Raw genomic sequence first — 24401 nt, 5'->3', positions numbered from 1 at the left:
CAGGACCGTGTGATGTGTCTCAGGATCAGTCTCGGCCGTGTAACGTGTGTCAGGATCAGTCTCAGGGCCGTGTGATGTGTCTCAGGATGGGGCTCAGGACTGTGTGACATGTCTCAGGATCAGTCTCAGGACCGTGTGACGTGTCTCAGGATCAGTCTCAGCGACGTGTGACGTGTCTCAGGATCAGTCTCAGGCCGTGTGACATGTCTCAGGATCAGTCTCAGGGCCGTGTGACATGTCTCAGGATCAGTCTCAGGGCCGTGTGATGTGTGTCAGGATCAGTCTCAGGACCGTGTGACGTGTCTCAGGATCAGTCTCAGGACCGTGTGACGTGTCTCAGGATCAGTCTCAGGGCCGTGTGACATGTGTCAGGATCAGTCTCAGGACCGTGTGACGTGTCTCAGGATCAGTCTTAGGACCGTGTGACGTGTCTCAGGATCAGTCTCAGCGCCGTGTGACATGTCTCAGGATCAGTCTCAGGACTCTGATGTGCGTCAGGATCAGTCTCAGGACCGTGTGACGTGTCTCAGGACCAGTCTCAGGACCATGTGACGTGTCTCAGGATCAGTCTCAGGGCTGTGTGACGTGTCTCAGGATCAGTCTCAGGACTCTGATGTGTGTCAGGATGGGGCTCAGGGCTGTGTGATATGTCTCAAGAACAGACTCGGCATTATGGTCTCAGGATGGGGCTCAGGGCTGTGTGATGTGTATCAGGATTGGGCTGTGGGCTGTAGTTGTGTTTTAGGATGAGGCTCAGCGTCAGTGTCAGGGCTGGGTTATATGTCTCAAAGTGAGGGTTGGGGTTGGGTGTTGTGTATCAGTGTGAGGGTCTTTTTGAGTGATATGTCTCAGGATGAGTTCAGAGGTGTGTGATCACACCTACTATTGGTTGAACTGAGGTTTTGGGCCTTCTAGAAATGGCACACAGCAGCCAGCTCAGGATTCAAGCTACTTAGGTAATTATCACTACCGCTCCTTACCCACAGGGCACATGAGCCCTGAGCATTGAGAACTTCTGGTGCTGATGCATTCAAAGGACAGCCTGCTCGTAGCAGCATCTTACGGGCATGTTAGTTTTGTTTAGGACGTGCTCTGATCCTGGCTTTCACAAGGCAGTGTTGTTCTTTATCTTTTCTGCAGGTCATGATTTACCTTATTGATAAAGTACTTCCTGAAAGCTATTTTGTCAATAATCTCCGGGCATTATCTGTGGACATGGCTGTCTTCAGAGATCTTCTGAGAATGAAGCTCCCTGAACTGTCTCAGCACCTGGACACTCTTCAGAGAACTGCAAACAAAGACAGCGGAGGTATGATGACCTGGTGCCACCGTGCCTTTGAAATGTTTGACTTGTTGGCTTTCACGGTACATGTGAACCTGAACCTCAATTTATCTCAAATGCAGGTAAATGTCTCCAGGTAGTTTTGTTAGCAGGAGTTTGGTGCAATGAAATAGCTGAATGTCTAGCAGGGGTGTCCGACCTGTGGCCCGAGGGCCACACACACATTATTTGAGGACTGTTTCACTTATCTGTGACGTCAGAAGGTGTGTCTGAGCCTTTTCTTTTGCTCATCAGCTCTTGTTATTGTTTGTGTATTTTATGTGGGTCCCGACACAGCTCTTATTCTTCCAATGTGCAGCAGAAAAGAGGTTGGACACCCCTGATACGGAGAACAAAAGCCAAACTCAAAAAAACATAAGGCTCAGGTTGAACCTCTCGCAGGGGTGGGAAATGTGGCCTTGGGGGCACCTGTGACTTTGTGGATCCTTGAATATGGCCTTTTGCCTGAATCCAAATTTTACAGACCAAAGCTTTCTAGTCAAGGGTTTTGTTCTGTGAAATTTGTATTTGGCGGAGCGGCTGCACTTGGGGATCTGGAGGGCTGTGTGACCTTGAGGGCCGGGTTCCCACATGTTGACTAGGTGGGGAATGGTGACGTATCCTTCTGTCTAGTCAAGCTGCTCCCAGTTGGCACCAAACCTCTAGGAATTCTTTAAAACTAAGCTCCGGGTACAGTTTAGCACAACCTGAGCCACTGGTGGCTCTGAGGGCTGCTGTTGTCCAGTGTGCCCCACCGTGGTTTGGCAAGTACCTGCCCTAGTCGCTGTGGTTGTACCCCCGCTTGCATTTTCTTGGTTGTGCTCAGAATTCCAGAAAGAGGAGCCAGATGTTTGCTGTGTCTCCTATAATTGTTGGCCAGTTCCTACTGTTGGCCGGGCATTTGCAGTCCAGTTTGACCCACATATTTAAATCTGGGAAGATATTCAAGGATTTTGAAGATGTAATCCATGACTAAAAATAAACACTGCATGACTCTAAATTGGAGCTAGTTGATCAATATCCACGCTGTACATGGTAGTAAAACTCAGGGGAAAGCAAGCAGGTGGGAGGGGACAGCAGGGGAGGGGTGAATTCATACCTAGCGGGTACAGTGCACACTGTCCAGGAGGGAAGGGTGAATTCATACCTAGTAGGTACAGTGCACACTGTCCGGGAGGGGACAAGAGGGGAAGGGTGAATTCATACCTAGTGGGCACAGTGCACACTGTCCAGGAGGGGACAGGAGGGGAAGGGTGAATTCATACCTAGTGGGTACAGTGCACACTGTCCAGGAGGGGACAGGAGAGGAGGGGTGAATTCATACCTAGTGGGTACAGTGCACACTGTCCAGGAGGGGACAATTCATACCTAGTGGGTACAGTGCACACTGTCCAGGAGGGGACAATTCATACCTAGTGGGTTCAGTGCACACTGTCCAGGAGGGGATGGGAGGGGAGGGGTGACTTTATACCTAGTGGGTACAGTGCACACTGTCCAGGAGGGGACAGGAGGGGAAGGGTGAATTCATACCTAGTGGGTACAGTGCACACTGTCTGGGAGGGGATGGGAGGGGAAGGGTGAATTCATACCTAGTGGGTACAGTGCACACTGTCTGGGAGGGGATGGGAGGGGAGGGGTGTATTCATACTTAGTGGGTACAGTGCACACTGTCTGGGAGGGGAGGGGTGTATTCATACCTAGTGGGTACAGTGCACACTGTCCAGGAGGGGACGGGAGGGGAAGGGTGAATTCATACCTAGTGGGTACAGTGCACACTGTCCAGGAAGGGACGGGAGGGGAGGGGTGACTTTATACCTAGTGGGTACAGTGCACACTGTCCAGGAGGGGACAGGAGGGGAAGGGTGAATTCACACTAGCAGTGTGCACTGTCCGGTGATGGCTCACTTGTAACATTGATTCAAGCCACACAAAAACAATTTGTGTTAACAAATCATTTGTACTCCTGTAATATTCTGAAATTAAAAAAATAAAATACACTGTAAATTTTAGTGACACTCCAAGCATCTCTAAGCATTTACTTCTGAGCCATTTGAATAATCTTGTTAATTATTAATTAATAATCTTGGTGTGTGCAGTATAACCGTGCACCTGTGTGGCTGTCACGCTCTCTGATAGGACGGCCTCACTTGTCCCACAGTGAGACACACTCTACTGACCTACTTGTTTTTACATGAGTATCTTGCACTTGACTGTGAGGAACAACTTCAGATTCTGGTCTCTGAACAGAGACACTCCCTTTGTTTATAGTGAGGAGGAAAAAAATGCGTGAAAACTCTAAATTTTTGTATTTCATTAAAATGCATATTTATTGCAGGAAGTAGGAGTGCTGTGTTTTTAGTTCAAAAATTTCAAAATGGGCTTGATGCCATATTCAATTTGGTTCAAAATATTTTTTATTTATTTATTTTTTTTAATAAAGGTCTTTTTTTTATTAAATCATAACTGTATACATTGATATGATCATGGGGCATCATACACTCGCTTCATAAACCATCTGACACATTTTTATCACAGTGGTTAACATAGCCTTTCCGGCGTTATCTCAGTTTCAAAATATTTTTTAAATTTAATGTTTAAATATTTTGGGAGTTTCCAACTATCTTTCCATTCATTTCTCATTTAATTCCATTGTGGCCTGAGAATGATGCATAATTTTTTTTTTTCTTTTTTTAGAGAGAGAGTCTTACTTTGTTGCCCTCAGTAGAGTGCTGTGGTGTCACAGCTCACAGCAACCTCCAGCTCTTGGGCTTAGACGATTCTCTTGCCTCAACTTCCCGAGTAGCTGGGACTACAGGCGCCCACCACAACGCTCGACTATTTTTGTTGTTGTTGTTGTTGTTGTTTGGCCAGGGCCGGGTTCAAACCCGCCACCCTCGGTATATGGGGCTGGCCCCTCCTCACTGAGCCACAGGCGCCGCCTGAGAATGATGCATAATTTAAGAAGAATTTATAATAAGCAATTTTATCCTTAGCAGCAGCATTTGAATAAAAGTGGGATTTATAGAAGTTTGAAAATTAGATGGCTTTTGCTTTTGAGAGGCTAATTTTTTTTCTTTTTATTCTGATTTTGGTGAGGAAAACTTGCTCTTTAATCTTCAGAACCCCACAGTAGGTAGTAAGTTTTAGGGTGAGATTTCTGAAGTATCATGAAGACCGTATGTCGTCCATATGATTGAGACGTCCGTTAAACACATTGGTGTTTGTCCAGAGTGTGGAAGGAGAACCAGGAGGAGCCTAAAGATGCGAAGATGACCATGCGTGCAGGCTCGGATGGTGTGTGTTTGTCCTGCGAGTCGTAACAGCGTGTTTGCTTTATTCCAGGTGGATATGAGCCCCCACTCACTAACGTCTTCACCATGCAGTGGTTTCTGACGCTCTTCGCCACGTGCCTCCCTAATCACACGGTTTTAAAGATCTGGGATTCCGTCTTCTTTGAAGGTTCAGAAATCATTCTGAGGGTGTCTCTGGCCATCTGGGCAAAGCTGGGAGAGTAAGTCCGTTCCCCCTTCTGCTCCTCTGTGTGGGGGACCTTACGTGATTTTAGTGCTGTGATATGTAAAGCATTGATATTTAAATGTGAGGAAAAGAGAAAGTTGTGAACGTTTCCAATTGTTTTAGCCTCCTGAAATCTCAGCTGCTTTGTCTCAGCGGTTGGAATCCGAGGGAGGACGGTTCCTACCCCTCCTCCGTGCTCCTGTCCTGGCAGTCTCCCTTTGTCACCATCTCTCTGGGCACTGCCTCGGAAGAGGGAGAGGAACTTAGATGTAACTAAGAGAAACTGAAAGATCTGGAGAGAAGTGGGTAGATTTGTGGGCTGAGATCACAACCTTTGTTTTGTTCTGTCTTTCAGGGCTGTGATAAAATTGAGATGCTATATAAAGGTGTCTAGCATGGTAGTTGATACAGTCAGTATTAAGGAATGTCTCTCCTTTCATCAGAATTCATTTGGCTGGTTGCAGTGGCTCACACATATAATCCTGGCACTTTGGGAGGCTGAGGCAGGAGGATCACTTGAGGGCAGGAGTTTAAGTCCAGCCTGGGCAACACAGCAAGACCCTGTCACTAGGTTGATTGATTTAATTTTGTGGATTGATAACTTGATTGCTTTGGTGGCACATCTTACACCGGCCAGGTGTGGTGGCACATACCTATCATCCCAGCTACTCAGGAAGGTAAGGTAGGAGGATCACTTGAGCCCAGGAGTTTGAGGCTGCTGTGAGCTGTGACTGTGCCACTGTACTCCAGTCTAGGTGGCAGAGACCCTGTCTCCTAAAAAATAAAAAAACAAACTTAATCTATGTTGTCATCTGTTACTGCCAAGACACGTCACCAAAAAGACTATGCTTACACTCTTTACTAGGGCTGAAAGGGCATTTTCAGTCATCTCTGATATATTGTGACTAGTACATTAAACTCGCACATTTTGGGTAATAGAAGATGCGTTAGGATGAAACTGTTACAGTTAAGCAGGAGTTTTTATTGTCTCTTTCCCAGAGCTGTAAATGACAGACAATGTGTCGGGCAGCTAATAAATCACTGCCAGGGTTTTGTTCCAAAAACCTTTATAAGTTGTTTCCTGGGAGACTTCAGCATTTTTAACATTTTGGCAAAGAAAGATCCACCAACTATCAGCTCAGGGATTTAAAGAAATCATTCTTGGCATATCTTTAAGCATCACATAACTGTCTCCTTTGCCTTTGGGTAATGGCACATTACCTTTGAGATGTGTGTATTTATCTTTTCTTCACATAAGTAGGGCTGCACTGCCTGTCTCAGGATTTTTTCTAATTTTTTTTGAGACAGAGTCTCATCATGTCGCCCTCGGTAGAGTGCCGTGGCATCACAGCTCACAGAAACCTCAAACTCTTGGGCTAAAGCGATTCTCTTGCCTTAGCCTCCCAAGTAGCTGTGACTACAGGCACCTGCCACAGTGCCTGGCTGTTTTTTGTTTGTTGTTGTAGTTGTCATTGTTGTTTAGCTGGCTCAGGCTGAGTTTGAACCCACCAGCCCTGGTGTGGCCGGCACCTTAACCACTGAGCTACGGGCGCCAAGCCTTGTCTCAGGATTTTGATTTTTGATGATAACTTGATTGCTTTGGTGGCACATCTTATACCTGGAGAGCACACCTCTTAGATAGCACGGGTGCCCTAAATGGTCTCTCTCTGTTCTTCATCCAGGCAAATAGAATGCTGTGAAACCGCAGATGAGTTCTACAGCACCATGGGGCGCCTTACCCAGGAGATGCTGGAGAACGATCTTCTGCAGAGCCATGAGCTCATGCAGGTGAGTGCTGCGTGGACGGGCCTCGGTGGTTGAGATTCCAAGTCAGTGATGTTTCTCCCATCAAGGAGAACATCTGGGTGAAGACGAACTCAGCCTAATTTTGTAGAGCATGTTTTCAAGATTCTTGTCAAGTGTGTCAATAATGAAAAAGGAAATATAATTCTCGTACAGCAGGGCCTAAGTATCGGTGTGTGTTTTAGTTCAGATAGTAAATAGACTGGGTTTTCCTTGGAATCATAGAACGTTAAGATGAGAAATGGTGAATGTCATTTTAAGCCACTCTTTTTGTGCTGACTCTTTAAAAAAAATTTTTAGTAGCGGTAATCTGGCTGTGGCGGGCCACCAGTCTGTCAGCATACCTGAAACAGCTGCAGATGAAAATGTGGGCTGAATGTAAGGCCTTTATTTTAGAGCTGAGGAGATGTGAGGATTCCCCACTATGGCCCACGTCTTTCATTCCGAAGCATCGTACTCAAAATAACACTTGTTGATCACTTATTAGCGACTTATTAGCAATGGTCGTTTTTGTGTTTGCTTGGTTTTTTTTTTTTTTAACATCAACAGAAATTGGGAGAATGCCGATGAAATCGTGTGTCTCCTGTGAATTTGTTAGTGATTTGTTGTTATCTGGGGGAGCTCTCACGCACCCCAGGGCGGGATCTTCCTCGGGACCTGCCCTGTCCACTTTCTCCCATCACTGATGGGGCGGGAATTGTGGGGGTGTGGATGATGTGTCTGCTTAATGGTCTGTCAAAAATTGAACTGCCCTGCAAAATAGTGTGTGCCCACAACAGGAAGTGTTAGAGCAGCATGCTGTGGCCGCCTGCTGGAGGCGTCCAGATGGGGTCCTGCTAAGAGGGGCTGGAGCTAAATTGTGTCTAAATTCCCTTCTGACCCTGTGACTCTGTTACTGTGCCATATGCTGGTTCTAGGATGATCAGTAAAATCTTTCTTGGAATCTGTTTGAGTCTCAAGTTCATTACTCTGGGCACCCTGAGCGTCTTGTTGGTGTGCCAGGGGCCTTAGCAGCTCCAGGGTCAACACACTTCAGATATGAGACCCCAAATAAGTGAGTGAATGTGTGCAAAGAAGCACTAGAAACAAGTTTGTTTCTGGCGCGTTCATTTCTTCCTTGGAGGACTGACTGTAACGGAGAACCAGAGGGGACAGTGAGAGGTCAGTGACCAGTTTCCCCTTGGGTCAGCACGTCCAGCTGAGTGTCCTTGGAGGGGCTGGCTCAGAGCCCGACCCGCCTCCCATCTTGCCTTTACAAGGTTCCTTCCCAAAGCTGAACAAGGGAATTTGCTGACATTTTGTTACAAAACTGGTAAAACATGCAACACAGGTGAGTCTTCAGCGAACTCCCCACCGAGTAAGACGTCTCATGTCACTTGGGAGGACTTTTGAAATTTCTAGCGTTAATAATCTCGTCTTCTGAAGTTGAATCCAAACGATGTGGGCTGTGTGAATATCTACACCAAGTTTCTAAATGGCTAAGGAAACACTGCACGTGAGTGAGGGGCAGGGGGACTCCTGGCCCCTCCGTGGGGTCGTGTTTGAGACATGATGGTCACATACCGTCAAGCTGATGCTGTTCTTTCAGACGCCCTAAACCTAAAGTTAGGGTGCTGAGGAGAGAACGTCACATCTCTCGTCCCTCAGGAGAGGTGTGGAGCCGAGACAGGGCAGGGAGGAGCCCTGCGGTGGCAGCAAGGCAGTTGTTAGGGACCTTCACAGGTCGAAGAACAGGAGCGTTCATGCCGGGCACGTCATTAATCCAATAAAGGTGACACTTTGGGTACAGAACGGGTCAGGAGTGACATAATAAGACCCATGTACCCACTAACCAGCTTGAGCAGCCACAGTCAACACTAGCGACCCCGTCGGCCGTCTCCCTGGCCTGGCACCTCTCTCCTGTCACAGGCCATGTGAGTGTCATGCTCTTCCTTTTTCCGATGAGGAAAAGTTTGGTCCAGTCTCTCACTACAGGCTGATGGGGGCCGCAGGATCCCTCTGCTTTTCTGAGGGCATGGTTCACTGTTAGTACATTTGTCCTGTTTCTCAGTCTTCCGGGTGTAATCACGTGGGAAGTGTGTGTGATGAGACAGTGTGGGGCGTTTGCAGTCCCTACAAGCTGCGGAGCTTTGCACAGTGTACGTGGAGAACTGTGCTTGTTTGGAATCTTGGGTAAGGTTTGAATGGATTCTGTGAAGTTTGGGGACAGATGTGCAGGCTGCTGGCATCAACACAGGGAGCGCTGCAGTGGTGTGCAGAGCTGTAAGTGCAACAGCAGCACCACAAGCTCCTTTCAGAGCCCCCCTTTTCCTGCGTGCAAATGTTAGACTCTCCTAAGCCTCCAGCAGAAAGGTCCTGCTGAAATGGAAAACACCACGTTAAGCACCACGTTGCTTTCCCACACAAGCAACATCAGGATATATGATTGACTTCCTGGGAGAAATGAAGGTGTGATTAATACACATTTTCTGGTGAATAAGAACCTGAGGGTTGAAGGAGTGTGATTGGAGCCATTCAGTTTTAATAACAGCGAGAGAGCCTCCCTTCCTCTGGCCAATGGTGATGTGAGTCTGAAACTGGTGATGTGTGGCTGTTTCTCCCCATTTTATTTATAGATTTTTATCAGCCTGTGCTTCATACCCTGTCACTTTCTTCTTGGTTTCCCCCACCCCTTTAAAAATAACAGCTAACAATTTTCACCTAGAACACATTCACAGACATTGAAAAAGGTGTGGTATCTTTGGAAAAAACTTGCCGTTGATCACAAGATAATCCACCAAACTTAATTTTATCCAGAAGACTGACATTAAATGTCTGTAAAATCATCAAAGCTTTGATAAATAGGCACCACATACAAAGAACACAGAAGTGACAGAGGACACGTGGACTTCTGAGTTAGCTGGTCTGTGAAATGATGGAGGAAGCCAGGCTCCTCCCCTGCCCACCTGCCCTCCCCTGCCCTCCCCAGGCCGTGAGCTGTGGGTGCATCAGTGTTCTTTTGTCTTTCTCTGAAGCAGATGTTGAGTGGTTTCCCATCTGCTCTGTCAGAAGCAGTGACTGCCTCTTCACAATTCACCTTCATAAAACACCCTTAGTTCTTTGTGTCTTCTCAGTGTTGAGGGGAGGTGGTTAAGGATTTTGCTTTTGTTTTCCAGACCGTGTACTCTATGGCCCCGTTCCCTTTCCCACAGCTGGCAGAGTTGAGGGAAAAGTACACGTACAACATCACACCGTTCCCAGCCACAGTTAGACCCACCATGGTCTCTGGGTAAGGCTTTTTTCCCCCTTGTTTTCATGATGGGAGAACACCTTAATTTGTTATTATAAATTCATATTTATCAGTCCTCTGCTATATGTTCAAAGTAATTTGGTATTTAAAATGTAAATGTCTCTTTTCCAAAGGTTTTGATTTATATTCAAGAGAGATTTTTAAGTGTACTTTCCAAAGAAGTTTGGAACATAAACCGAATGGATGTTTAAACCCCAAACTTATTTAAAGATGTCACACATTAAAAATCTCAGTAGTTGGCTCAGCGCCTGTGGCTAAGGCGCCAGCCACACACACCTGAGCTGGAGGGTTTGAATCCAGCCCGGGCCCGCCAAACAACAATGACGGCTACAACCAAAAAATAGCCAGGCATTGTGGCAGGTGCCTGTAGTCCCAGCTATTTGGGAGGCGGAGGCAGGAGAATCGCTTGAGCCCAGGAGTTGGAGGTTGCTGTGAGCTGTGATGCCACAGCACTCTACCGAGGGGGACAGCTTGAGGCTCTGTCTTAAAAAAAAAAAAGAAAAATCTCAGTAGTTAAAAAGTGTAGAACTGATGTACACGTAGAAAAATGAGCTGATTTAAGATATAGTAAAGGGCAGAAATTGACAGGAAGTGTACAAGAATTGAGTATATGAAAAATTAGCATATTAAATCAATGGTGAAAAATACATCATTAGTAAATGGCGATGGGCCAGTGAGACCTAATCTAGAAAGAAAGAGGGAGAGAGAGAGAAAGGAGGAAGGGAGGGAGAGAGAGAGAGAGAAAGAAAGAAACCTTATACTGTGTGTCAGGGTAAATTCCACACGGTGAAAAGTGTTCAATAAAAAAAGTGGAATAATAAAATTAGCAGAAGAAAATGTAGAAGAATTCCTTTAGAATTGGGAAGGCCTTGATAACTTTCTCAAAAAAAAAAAAAAGAGGAAAACATTAAAGTCTTTTAAACATAATTTTCCATATGACTGAAACCAAAACAGAATAAAACCAAACCTTCATGAGCAGACTTAACAATATTTGTGGAAGAATATTTTTAACATAACACACAAGAGAGGGACTGATAATATATAAAATTACTAGAAATCAATAAGAAAAAGGCCCCTCAGTGGAATAGTAATGACATCACGGGAACCGGGAGTTCACAGAAGAGGTGATGTCACTGACCCTAAGAGAAATGCCACTTGCTAGAAATTGTGATTTAGGTTTTTTCACTTGTTTGATTGGCAAAAATGCAAAAGCTTGATGATACACCCTGTTGATGGGGCCATAGGGAAACAGACGCTCTTATGTATTGTTGGTAAGAGGTTAATTACGACAGGATTTGTAGCAGACAATTTGGCAATTCTTGCCAAAATGACCAGTGTGTAAATCTTTTGACTCAGCCATTCTGTCTCTGTAAATTAGGCTACAGGTATATCTGTAGATGTGCAAAGCACAGTATGTGTAAGGTCATCTACGATTACAGCCTTGTTTGTAATAGTGCAATACTTGAAAGCCCTCAGGTGCAAATGGTCAGCAGGCCAGTGCCCTAACACAGACCATGCACGCACTGGACAGCTGGAAGAAAGGACAAGGAAGCTGGGCTGGGGCAGTGGCTCATGCCTGTAATCCCCGCACTCTAGGAGGCCGAGGCTGGAGGATCCCTTTAAGTCAGGAGTTGGAGACCAGCCTGAGCAAGAATATCCTATATCCACTAAGAAGAAAAAAACTAGTGACTATAGTGCCAGATACTTGGGAAGCTGAGGCAGGAAGATCCCTTGAGCTCAGGGATGTGAAATTGCTGAGAGCTGGGCTGACTCAGTGACACTCTAGCCTGAGCAACAGAGTGAGACCCTATCTCAAAAAAAAAGGACAACGCAGGTCTGTGTGTGAATATGGGAAGATTTCTTCTATGAATAAAAGCAAGGCGCAGAACAGTGTAGATGCCAATATTTATGTAAAAGGGGGAAGACCATAATTTTTTATTTATACACACAGAAACTGAAGAATATACAGGGAACAAGTAACAGTGGTCACCTGTGGGAAGTCGGTGGACAAGAGTTGGGCAGAAGCTGGGCAGGAAAGGGAGGAGCATCTCATGAAATAATATATATGTGTGTGTGGCATTCAAACCACGCGACTGTGTTATTTTTAAAAACACCACTATTTTCTCTGAATCTTTCTTTTTCTCCTTGGATGTTTCCCCAGACGACACGGCAGGGCCCGAGACAGTGATGAGGAGAACAACCCAGATGACGAGGATGCAGCCGCCAGCGCCGTGGGCTGTCTCGGGCCTCTCAGCGGGCTCCTGGCACCCGAGCTGCAGAAACACCAGAAGCAAATTAAAGGTGAGGAGTCGGCCGGTGGTTGAGGTTACCGTGGCTGGTTCACTCTGGCAGGGGTGTGTGTTGTAACCTGTACGTGCCTCAGAAATTTGTTCCACTCTTTATCCCTGTTGAGTCTTTATTCAAGGCAGGGCATGATGGCTCACACCTGTAATCCCAGCACTTGGGAGGCCAAGGCCGTGGATTGCTTGAGTTCATGGGTTCCAGACCAGCCTGAGCCAGAGTGAGACCCCGTCTCTAAAACTAGCCAGGCATTGTGGTGGGCACCTGTAGTCCCAGCTACTCAGGAGGCTGAGGCAAGAGAATCGCTTGAGCCCAAGAGTTTGAGGTTGCTGTGAGCTGTGATGCCCCAGTACTCTACCCAGGGCAACACAGTGAGACTTTGTCTCAAAAACAAAAAAGTCTTTATTAAAAAATCTTCTGTTCCTTTTTCATTTTATAGCATCTCTCTCTATTACATGTTGTATGCATAATAGAAAATCTTTTTTCTTTTTTCTGAGTCAGGGTCCTGGTGGCCTAATAGGAGCTCACTGAAACCTCCAACTACTGGGCTCAAATGATCCTCCCCAGTAGCTGGTACTGCAGGTGGATGCTGCCACACCCAGCTGACTTTTTTTTTTTTTTTTTGAGACAGAGTCTCACTTTATCCCCCTCTGTAGAGTGCTGTAGCGTCACAGCTCACAGCAACCTCCAACTCCTGGGCTTAGGCGATTCTCTTGCCTCAGCCTCTGGAGTAGCTGGGACTACAGGCGCCCGCCACAATGCCCGGCTATTTTTTTGTTGCAGTTTGGCCGGGGCTGGGTTTGAACCCACCACCCTTGGAATATGGGGCCAGTGCCCTACCCACTGAGCCACAGGCGCCATCCACCCAGCTGATTTTTTAAAAAGAATTTCTGTAGAGACAGGGTTTGACTGTTTTGCCCAGGCTGATCTTGAATTCCTGGGCTCGAGTGATCCTCCCACCTTGGCCTCCCAAAGTGCTGAAATTACAGGCAAGGGCCACAGCAGCCTTTTTTTTCCTATATAGTGATTTTTGCTTCCCATCCATCTGATTCAGTTTATATGCTTTGTTCCTTAGCACAGAGCCTGGCATAGAGTAGATGCTTAAAATACTCTGATTTAATTGAGTTCATGGCAGATGGGCTTCTCATTAGGAGAGCTTCTACTTGAATTTCTCGAGTGATAAGGAACTGGTGATTTCACAAGACACTTTGCTAGATTCTTGATTCTCCCTCCCTTGGATTCTAGATGCAAAGTTCTGATTGTTCCTTCTGGAACAAAACAGCACATGCTTACCCCTCTTCCACCTGTGATCTCTTCATGTCCAACAGTGCTCTTGTCTTCCATAGTTTGGAACTTCTGTGAGCCTTTCTCTTAACACATGATCTAGATCTTTTATTGTTCTCTTAATTCACCTCTAGGTATCCTCCTTACTTGATAAATATGCCTCTTAAGTTGTTCTGTGATTCACATGCCTGTGCGTACCTGTGTGTGTGTCTGTGTGTGTGCGTGCGTGTCTGTATCTGCCTTGCGTACCTGTGTGTGCGTGTGTGTGTTCCTGTGTGTGCGTGCATTTCTGTGTGCATGCGTGTCCGTGTTTCTGTGTGTCTGTGTCTGCCTGTGCGTACCTGTGTGTGCGTGTCTGTGTCTGCTTGTGCGTACCTGTGTGTCTGCCTGTGTGTGCGTGCGTGCGTGTGTGTGTGCATGTCTGTGTCTGCCTGTGCATACCTGTGCGTGTGTGTCTGTGTCTGCCTGTGCGTACCTGTGTGTGTGTCTGTGGGCATGCGTGTCCGTGTACCTGTATGTCTGTGTCTGCCTGTGTGTGCGTGTGCCCTGGTCAGGGCATCGTCAGTGCTGTGAACAGTTTGTGGCTGTCCCACTGTGGGTGGCAGCTCTTCTAGTTTGGGGGCCGCTCTCTGTGTTCACAAGGGCAGCGTGGTACTGAAGGTGGACCGCAGCCGGGAAGAGGTGAGGCACCTGTGAGCTTTATGCCAGGTCCTGGGGCCGTCTTCTGGTGTTTCCTGTTTTGTTGTTGTTCCTTTTAGAAGGTGGAAGCTGCAACTGCCTCTTTTTATGTGGGTGGGGGTGATTGTTTTTTGAGTGTTTCCCCAAACCTTGTCTTGTTTATTTATTTATTTATTAAATCATAGCTGTGTACATTAGTATGATCATGGGGCACCATACACTTGGTTCATAGACTGTTTGACACATTTTCATCACACTAGTTAACATAGCTTTCGTGGCATTTTCTAAAAAGATGGAGACTTTACCTCTTTCATGTTTACATGGATGGAGCTGAAACATACTCTTCTTAGTAAAGTGTCTCAAGAATGGAAGAAAAAGTACCCAATGTACTCACCCTTATTATGAAACTAATGTAGGACCTTCACATGAAAGCCATAACCCAGTTACAACCTTGTCTTGTTTTGAGTTCCCCCCACGTAATAGCCGGCTCCTGCTACTCTGTGTTCGTCCCTGGGATGCTCTTCTCCCGTCTTCTAACTCGGTGTTCACAGGCCTGAGCCCAGCGAGAGTCTTCTTGATTTCTGGGTCGCCCTCCACCCCTGTCTTGTTGGGATTTCAGCCTGTGACTTCTGGTCGTGGAGTCAATGCCTGCTCAATGCTGAAGTCGGAACCTGCATCTCTGCAGTTTCTCTGCTTTTCTTTCTGTGCAGTTATGTGCTCTAGAGTGAATGATCACTTTCTCCTAAATTTCTGTGCTCTAGAATGAAATAGTCACTTTCTCCTAAATTTTGTCACTGGTCTATCTTGTTTATATTGTGTTAATTAGCAGTTTCTCTTTTAATTTTCTTCTCAAGAGAAGTGATTTCAGTAAGAAAAGGAAGTCAATTTATGAGATACATTCAGCCTTTGAGTAATACTCTCAGCAGGTGTTAGGGTACCTGGAATCGTCAGCCTCCTTCCCGCTGATTCCTGAATCAGTTGACATGCTGTGCTCGGAAGCCTGCTGCCCTCCCCCAGGTCTATGTGGTTTGTGAGGGTGCTCCCACAGCGGGGATGTCCATGAGGGTATACCCACAGTGGGAATGTCCGTGAGGGTGCTCCCACTGCAGGGATGTCTGTGAGGGTGCTCCCACAGTGGGGATGTCTGTCAGGGTGCTCCTACTGCAGGGATGTCCGTGAGGGTGCTCGTACTGCAGGGATGTCTGTGAGGGTGCTCCCATAGTGGGGATGTGTGTGAGGGTGCTCCTACTGCAGGGATGTCTTTGAGGGTGCTCCCACTGCAGGGATGTCCGTGAGGATGCTCCTACTGCAGGGATGTCTGTGAGGGTGCTCCCACAGTGGGGATGTCTGTGAGGGTGCTCCTACTGCAGGGATATCCGTGAGGGTGCTCCTACTGCAGGGATGTCTGTGAGGGTGCTCCCACTGCAGGGATGTCTGTGAGGGTGCTCCCACAGTGGGGATGTCTGTGAGGGTGCTCCTACTGCAGGGATGTCCATGAGGGTATACCCACAGCGGGGATGTCCAGTAGGGTGCTCCCACTGCAGGGATGTCCAGGAGGGCATTCCCACTGTGGGCATGTCTGTGAGGGTTCCCACTGCAGGGATGTCCGTGAGGGTGCTCCCACTGCAGGGATGTCCAGGAGGGCATTCCCACTGTGGGCATGTCTGTGAGGGTTCCCACTGCAGGGATGTCCGTGAGGGTGCTCCCACAGCGGGGATGTCCGTGAGGGTGCTCCCACTGCAGGGATGTCCAGGAGGGCATTCCCACTGTGGGCATGTCTGTGAGGGTGCTCCCACCATAGGGAGGTCCATGAGGGTGTGCCCACTGTGGGGATAATTCTCTTTCTTGGATGTAATTTCAATTTTATTTCAGAGACACATCTGCTGGTTGTGGGTGTCACAGAAACATCAAACATACAACATAGTAGACGGGAAATATTTGTTAAATGAAATGATTCATTCATCTCTAGTGACACGATGGTCTGAATTCTTGCTAATTTTATAAGATGTGTTACTATTTTTAACTTAAGAAAAGCTTCTAATGGGTATCTCAATTCTACAAACTGTCAATCTCTTAAATATCCTCACACAGTTGTATGAAAACATGAAAATTATTTTAAAATATTTGGAGTTAAATTTTTCTAAGGGAATCATAGAACACAATGGTGACTTGTATCTAGATGCTGTTGACCTCATGTCTAGAATGAACAAGCAGATAAAATCAAATGCCGAGCCCACACGGCTCATTCCACACCCACAGTAAGGTTGATAAGAAAATGAGGAAATATTTTCAGGAGCAAATCTGAACAAGCACTGGACAAACTCCAGTGTCTGTTTTTGGTGGTTTAGAATTTCATGGGGTGAAGACACGGTCCGGGGCTGTGATGGAGTCAGTCCCCGTCCCCTCCACTGGTCACCTTGTCTCTTCCTGCAGGGGCAGAGCCAGGTGGGGAGCAGAGTCTGAGATCTAACAATATTGCAGAGCTGAGCCCGGGGGCCATCAACTCCTCTCGCAGCGAGTACCACGCGGCTTTCAACAGCATGCTGATGGAGCGTATGACCACGGACATCAGCGCCCTGCAGCGGCAGTACTCACGGCTCAAGGCGCGGCAGCGGCAGCAGGCCCACCAGGTGTACATCCGGGCAGGTAATGCCAGGCCCCGTGTGGGCCCCTGCACCACAGCTCAGCTCAGGAAATGAGGATGGCTGATCTCAGGGGGCCTCAGAATTACTGACCGGCTCAGCATTCATGAGCACAATCACCATGAGATAATAACATATTTAGCACCTCGTTTTTTTTTTTTATTTTGTCAGGCTCTGAAGAAGAGAAAGACCAGGCAGTTGATGGTATCGAACACTTCTCTGCCACATGTGCTTGTGGAGAGTGATTTACAAATGATTGTTATGTTACAAAGCTACACAATCCTTGGACTTGAGAAATTTGAGGGCTTTTGCCTCATAAACTGTATGCATTTGAAAGTAGAACCTAGTTATTAGTGCACTAGTAAATTAATCTATATTCTATTCGTTTAGATGGTATTATAACAGGTGTTGTTATCAGAGATAAAGGAAAACAACCAGAGGAACCCCTGCTTGCTGGTGGGCTGGCAGTGTCCTGAGAGGACATTGTGAAGGACACAGTTAGGGTACAGCTGGAAAGGCTCTTCTCCGAGGATTGTCAAGCTTCTTTTTTCTTTCTTTAATTCCAAAAATCCAAGTGAATAATCTGCTTTATTGTTTAATATATGCTGATTTTTGGATTGCTTTTTCTTGTTCTAAGTGAATATCCTAATGAAATGAATTAAACAAGATTTAAAATTAAATCTGTCCAGAATTAAACGAGATAGAAATTTGCCATGTGTCTATGAGGCTTGTGAGCATGTGACTGATCTTGCCCAGAAACTGAGTTTACCTTCCATGTCTCAGGGAGAAATAAGCAGCTTGCCAAAGATTCTTACTTTATACTGAATCTTTGCAAATGCAAAGAAAGAAACTAACAATTATAGCGTTTAGTTTTCAAAACATGGCCACGTATATTTCATTTGTCCTTAAATCTATGAGGAAGCCAAGGACAGTTTTTTAAATGGTGATTCAGGAAGGTGTAGCCATTGTCCAGGGTTCTGTGGCCACAGCAAGTGGGCAGGCGGGGCCGCAGCTCACATGTTTAGTCTTGTATCCCTACACGATCTGAGTCTCGGATGGTGAACAATCCCCATTGCCCCCTAAATTAGCCCCGTGGGGTCAGGAAACTGTGGTCTGCAGGCCAAGTCCTGCCCAATTCTGTAAATAAAGCTTCACCAGAACGCAGGTGCACGGATTTGCTCACACACTGTCTCAGGCCACTCTTACGGTGCAGTGTCTAAAGTGTTTCGAGTCTGGTCCCTGGCAGGAATAGTGTGCGGACTCCTGTTCTAGACCCTGGTTTGCCTGGTTCTCTTTAAGGGAGATATGGTTGCTCAAAGGCAGTGTTCTAGAGCATTGGTTCTCAAACTTCAGCGTGCATGTAAATCACGTGGAGATCAGCTAAACTACAGGCCCTGCTTCAGGAAGTTTGGAGTGGGACTGAGAGGATGTGTTTCTAGAATGCGCCACTTGAATGGCCGTGCAGAGCCACACTTGGAATAGCAAGATTTTGGAGGAGAGGGCACAGGGCAGGCTCAGCAGCGGGGGGACAGACTGAACTTGAATAGAAGACCTCAGCTTCTGAGACTTGGGTAATGGTGGAGAGGATGGTAGTTGAGTCACCAGCTTCCTCAGGGAAGGAGGATGGGAGCAGGAGGCCATTCAGACCCAGGAGCTTCTGTTTTCATAGAGAAATTGGGGAAAGTTATTTACTGGGAGTCAGTGGGGATTGGGAGTAAATAGTAACTTCCAGTAATGAAGATTTGCATTGAAAGGGGAGGAAAAGGCGAAGTTTGTCTGGTGGCAGTGAGGACCCCGCAAGATAGACAGGCGTGATTTGTGTACCTGCATTCTGACGAAGCTTTATTTATAGAAGTCAGGGCTCCGTTTCCAAAAAGAGAATGTGGGCTGTGGGTGTAGGGTTGGGGCTTTGCCAGTGATGAGTGAAGAAGGGGTGGAGCTCTGGGGCGTGGGGGTGTTGGTCAGGCAGCAGCCAGGTGGTCGGCCAGGCATCTGCCGGTGCAGGGTGGAAGGGAGGCTGAAGGCAGACAAGGGGCTGTGAGAAGGAACTAGAATTGTGTGTGCTCAGAATGGGCAGTGAGACTGGTGCCCCAGAACTAAATAGGAACATCAAAGTTAAATAGTTCTCCTCCAAGGTAGAGTTGAGCGACAGGGTTTAGGATGGAGCTGGAGAGGCTGAGGAATCATGGGAATAGGTAATGGCCGGGCCAGTCACAGCAACAGTAAAATAATCCAAGGCTGTTCTAGGATGTGGGGACGGGGAGACAGTTGTCAGAGTCTCCAGTCCACCCTGGGGTGTTGCCAGAGGGGGTGACAACAGTAGTGAGGTGGGAGGAAGTGCCGCAGGCGAGCTGGGCGTCAGGATGCGGTGGCCTTCTCCCTGCGGCTTCCGGCTGCTGCTGTTCCCCAGGACTGAGCGTGTCGAGTGCTGCCCTGGAGCTGGGATGTGGTCACAGCCACAGAGGGTGGACTATGCTACTGCACAGAGCCTCTGGCAGAACCAAGCTTTTGCCGTTCTCTCCTTTCTACGGGGACCCAGGAGTGGCTTTTCATATCTAGGGCTGGACCCTGGCTGCTCTCACTGGGCAGCAGGTCCTCCCCGTCCTGCTGCGTCTTGGTCACGTGCACAGTGTTGTTCTTCACTGCTCTGGAGCTGCAGGCGGCGATCCCTGTGGCCCTGGTGTTTGTTAGCTCATCTCAAAATTCCTAAAGGTTTTCTGGACATGAAACCGCTGCTCAGAGACAAAAACTGTAGTGAACTCATGGGGGAGCCTGGGCCTAATCTGCAGCGGGGCTCAGAGTCCTGATCCTCTGTGTCGGCAGCCTGCTCTCCTTGAAGAGTGGAGAGTCGGTCCTGGGCTCCAGGTCAAACTCAGTTTCTGTTATCTCCAGTCATGTGACTCTACAACTCCTTGGGAGACACTTGGGTAGGGACGGAGGGCGGTGGTGGTGGCAGTGTGGGGCCGCGATTGCTGGTCCGGGGGTGTTTCTTAGTGGTGGTGGTGTAGTGGGGGGCCGCGATTGCTGGTCCTGGGGTGTTTCTCAGTGGTGGTGGTGTAGTGGGGGGCCGCGATTGCTGGTCCGGGGGTGTTTCTCAGTGGTGGTGGTGTAGTGTGGGGCCATGATTGCTGGTCCGGGGGTGTTTCTCAGTGGTGGTGGTGTAGTGTGGGGCCGCGATTGCTGGTCCATGGGTGTTTCTCAGTGGTGGTGGTGTAGTGGGGGGCCATGATTGCTGGTCCGGGGGTGTTTCTCAGTGGTGGTGGTGTAGTGGGGGGCCGCGATTGCTGGTCTGGGGGTGTTTCTCAGTGGTGGTGGTGTAGTGTGGGGCCACGATTGCTGGTCCATGGGTGTTTCTCAGTGGTGGTGGTGTAGTGGGGGGCCATGATTGCTGGTCCGGGGGTGTTTCTTGGCGGTGGTGGTGTAGTGGGGGGCCGTGATTGCTGGTCTGAGGGGATGTGTTTCTCTCCCGTGCATTTCACATGAACTCTCAACATTTCTTTCAGACAAAGGGCCAGTGACCAGCATTCTTCCGTCTCAGGTAAACAATTCTCCGGTTATAAACCACCTCCTCTTAGGAAAGAAGATGAAAATGGCGAACAGAGCTGCCAAGAACGCTGTCATCCACATCCCTGGTCACACAGGCAAAATGTCTCCTGTCCCCTATGAAGATCTGAAGGCAAAGCTCAACTCTCCTTGGCGAACTCATATCCGCGTCCACAAAAAGAACTTGCCGCGGGCCAAGGGTCACCCGGGCTGTGGGGACACAGTCGGGCTGATAGAGGAGCAGAATGAGGCCTGCAAGACCAGCAAGCCGGGGCCGGCGGAGGCCTTTTCCTCCAGCTGTGTGGCGACAGGGCAGAGAGAAGGCAGCGGCTCTGAGGGCAGCACGGCCAGGACAATCGAGGGACAGTCCCCGGAGCCAGTGTTCAGAGATGCCGAGGTGGACGTGTCCGCGGTTCAGGTGAAGTTAGAAGCCTTGGGACTGAGCCAGAGGGACGCTGCTGCTGAGACAGAGCCCGGGACACACCTGCCCCCCCAGCAGCCCTTCCCGCAGCCGCCAGAAGCACCTGGAGAGAACCAAGCCACCAGCAAAGCCCCCCAAGGCAGCAACTCGAAACCCCCCGTCTTCAGCCCCTTTCCCAGCGTCAAGCCCCTGCGGAAGTCGGCCACCGCCAGGAACTTGGGCTTATACGGCCCCACAGAACGAACCCCAACCATGCGCTTCCCTCAGATGAGCCGCAGCTTCAGCAAGGCCCGCGGGAGTGGTGGGGGCACCAAGAAACGGTGACCGTGACATCTCCACAGACTTGTCTCCAGACCCCCTTCCTGGTGGTAGAAGGCTCTGAAAATTTCTTACTGGTACAGGGAGACAGGACGGTAGGTCAGAGGAGAGTGGCAGGTCGCACAGTGAGCCTGGAAGTTTAAAATGGGAGTTAGAACAGGGGTGTTTTCCCATCCGCTTGGTAACGTCCACTTGCTAACAGATGATGTGGGTTCTGTGGCAAAATATTTTAAGGTGTCAGGTTTTCCCAAGTTTTCATTGTGAGCTATTTAGAAAAGCCTGTGGATCCAGACTGTCAGCCCTTTCCTTCGTCCCATTCCGAGGGCCTGTAGGGCCCCTGACAACGTCCCCCACACAGCCGAGTTCTGAGTGTTAGTAACACTCAAGCATGCACATAGCAGTTGCTAGAACAGAAACTGCAAAAAGAAAGTAAGTTTCTTTGTTGCAAAAAACGTTCCCCCTGTGAAGGGATTGTGTGTGTGTGTGTTTCCTCAATTCCAGTCTCAAAATTGTTTTTATTCTTACATTAAAGTGTAGGAGAAAAATCTAGGTACCCTTTCTTTAACTTTCTACCTGCTAAATGAAAAAACTAAACTGTTGAAATTTAGGTTAATGACTAACTTGAAGACCTTATGCCCAGAATGTATACTGTTGTGCTTTAAGAGGTAGCTCTGAGCAGCTTGCTCACGCCACTGTGCTTCACCGAGGTTCGTTTTCTCCTCTCGAGGAGAGCGTTGGTCCTCAGTGGCACAGCGACGGTGGGCTCCCCATGGCACTTGGCCTGCCTCCTCTGTCACTCCACGCAGCTCCCGCACCCACCAGCCTCCCACGGCAGATGCTCACGCCTCTGCCCAGAAGCCAGAACACAGCACCTGAGACTCTGTTACTTGAATTTTGTGCTTTTCTGATTGGAGTCCTTTGCTGAATACTTTGTTACTTGAACACTGCCTTTCTCTGGAGAAGACCCCAGTGCTTTCTGGCATAGCTCGCTCTCACCCACTCCTGCCTGGCCTGAGCCGGTCAGAGACAGCACCTTGTCTCACTATGCAGATGGGAGCTCTGAGCCACGCAGAGGTGAAATAGCGCTTCAGTTACTCAAGGTAAATACTGCTGGTATTCCTTGTAACTTAGCACATGTCCCCCGTGCAGCAGGAGGAGTGACGCTCTTTGTACACATATACCTTGGCTACATGGGTGTCAAAACCGAGACTGGGAAGCCATTCACTACATTCCCTCCTGACTCAGAGGTCCTTTACCCAGATGGCGCAGAGCCCTGCGATGGCATTTACAGAACCAGCTCTGACTCTGTTATCCTAGAAGAGGAGTGCATTTTAAAAATGCCCCATGCACCTGCCATCTGGCTGAACAAAAGTTTCCTTCCTCAGGCCCCTTCTCTCCACCATCATTAGCAGAATGTACTTAGCATTTTTATCTTCATCTCTGGAAGACTTTTGGTGATGCTTGCTGGAATATTGTTGATACAGTCAATTTGAGCTAATTGGGTTGCTAATTCTGAAACCAAAGCTTTGCTTGTAGAAAGGGCCTTTACTGGATGGTGCCTGTGGCTCAGAGGAGTAGGGCGCCAGCCCCATATACCGGAGGTGGCGGGTTCAAGCCCAGCCCTGGCCAAAAACAGCAAAAAAAAAAAAAAGGGCCTTTACTGTGAGAGGTACCTACTTTTTATAACAGAGAACGTGATCATGTGGGCTAATTTGAACAAAACATAAGAATAATACATTCAAGGAGAAAAGCTATTTTATGCCCTTCGTAGTATTTTTACCCCCCAAAGAACTGAAGATGGGAAATATGACTAATGCATGATTGCTGCTTTGGTCTTGAAGCCTGTGCCGTCTAAAGTTAGCATCAGCTTCGTAAAAAGCAGCCATACCCACAGCCTGATTCTTGGGGAGGGTGCGGGTGGAGAGTGGGCTGCTTTGTGTACCACCCCCGAGGCCCACTTCATCTCCCAATGCGAAGCGAATGACGTGAGCTTCTTCCTTCTGATGAACTATACAGATAAGAATTATTCCACCTCAAATTCTTTTCCTTTCCCCCTTCCCAATGAGCGAGAGAGTCGTTCTTCCTCGGCAATGTCTGACTTGACAAAAGAATGATTCTTTCCTTTCTCGAAGTAGCTGACTAGCTCCTGAGAGTCTAGCAGTGTGGAGGCCACTTACTGTGAGTCCCTGGGGTTGCACCTCCGGCCTGTAGCAGCTGTGAGTGTTGACGGCATACCTGTGTCCCGTGAGCTCTCTCACCCATTTCCCAGGTCTGGTCTTCCTGAGAGGGGTGGATGAAATGGCACATTGTTTGGGATAAGTATTTATTCAATGAATGAACAACTGAAAGGATGATAGTCCTTTGAGGTAGAAATGACCTTGTCCAAATTTTAAAAACCCTACAGCCCCCCGTCACAGCCCTCCTGTCCACCAGTGTGCATGCCTTGTACCAAGTCATTACGGGGTGAACTGGTCAACTTACAGGCCTTGCCTACTTTAGAAAATAAAGAATTCTGTAGTAGCCTCTATGCATGGCATGTGCAAAGACCAGTCGAGACCCGCCCTCCTCCAAGTGTCAGGCGCTGTACGTGAACACTGGAAGTGCTACCAGCAGCAGCTTCTCGTATTTTAGGTACATCTGTAGCCTCTGGGTGCTACCTCAGGCACCTCCACCTCCATACTCCTAAAAAGCCTCCCAGTGATCTAAACCCAGTTTGTGAATACCGTAACTGTCTGGAATACTGTATCCCTTTTCTGTCTCTCCTGCTCTGAAGAATTGTATTGCTACAGAGATACGTGTATAAAGATTCTCCCCGTCCTGGCTGTCGTGCTGTCTTTGAGGGTGTGGGTGGGTGTTGTGATGCCCTCCTCCCTGCTCTTTCCCTTCACCCCTCGCCGCCCCTTGTGGTCACTTGGCCCGTGAGCTCCCCTCCCCGGCCTGATCTGGGCTTGCAGGGGGGCCTGAGACCCACCAGAAGTGGCAGGACAGCTGGTTCTTACGTTGGAGTGAGCACCAGTCATTTAGAGAGAGAGTGAATATAAAAATCCTTTAGGGGCGGTGCCTGCGGCTCAAGGAGTAGGGCGCCGGTCCCATATGCTGGCGGTGGCGGGTTCAAACCCAGCCCTGGCCAAAAAAACAAACAAAAAAAATAAAAATCTTTTAGATCCGTTTTCTCTTGTCTACAATAGAACAGTAAGAATACGATTAGCTTCATGGTTTCAGGTTTCTAGATGAGTAGAGAGCTGGGCCGATGTGAGTCGCCACACTCTCCCTTCATAAAGTCCC

The 24401-nt window shown here is 48.2% G+C and overlaps 1 protein-coding gene across 6 annotated transcripts in view; it reads left to right on the top strand.

Moving 5' to 3' along the window:
- TBC1D30 (TBC1 domain family member 30) overlaps positions 1 to 24168 on the top strand; it is a 75079-nt gene extending 50911 nt beyond the window's left edge. For 2 of the 6 annotated variants that reach the window (XM_053556320.1, XM_053556318.1), the window contains exons 6-13: positions 1141 to 1309; positions 4664 to 4832; positions 6520 to 6625; positions 9796 to 9908; positions 12091 to 12230; positions 16626 to 16838; positions 17006 to 17038; positions 20338 to 24166. In XM_053556320.1, coding sequence (XP_053412295.1) covers positions 1141 to 1309; positions 4664 to 4832; positions 6520 to 6625; positions 9796 to 9908; positions 12091 to 12230; positions 16626 to 16838; positions 17006 to 17038; positions 20338 to 21122 — 1728 coding nt within the window. In that variant the 3' untranslated portion in view covers positions 21123 to 24166. Of the gene's footprint in view, positions 1 to 1140; positions 1310 to 4663; positions 4833 to 6519; positions 6626 to 9795; positions 9909 to 12090; positions 12231 to 16625; positions 16839 to 17005; positions 17039 to 20337 lie in introns of all 6 variants that reach the window. The other 4 variants (XM_053556315.1, XM_053556319.1, XM_053556316.1 and 1 more) reach the window with 4 other exon arrangements.
- The last annotated feature ends 233 nt before the right edge of the window (positions 24169 to 24401 follow it).

The sequence above is a fragment of the Nycticebus coucang genome, chromosome 12 (assembly GCF_027406575.1).
Source record: "Nycticebus coucang isolate mNycCou1 chromosome 12, mNycCou1.pri, whole genome shotgun sequence".
NCBI lineage: Eukaryota > Metazoa > Chordata > Mammalia > Primates > Lorisidae > Nycticebus > Nycticebus coucang.
Note: the sequence above shows the minus strand (reverse complement) of the source record. Positions and strands in the feature narration are given on the sequence as shown.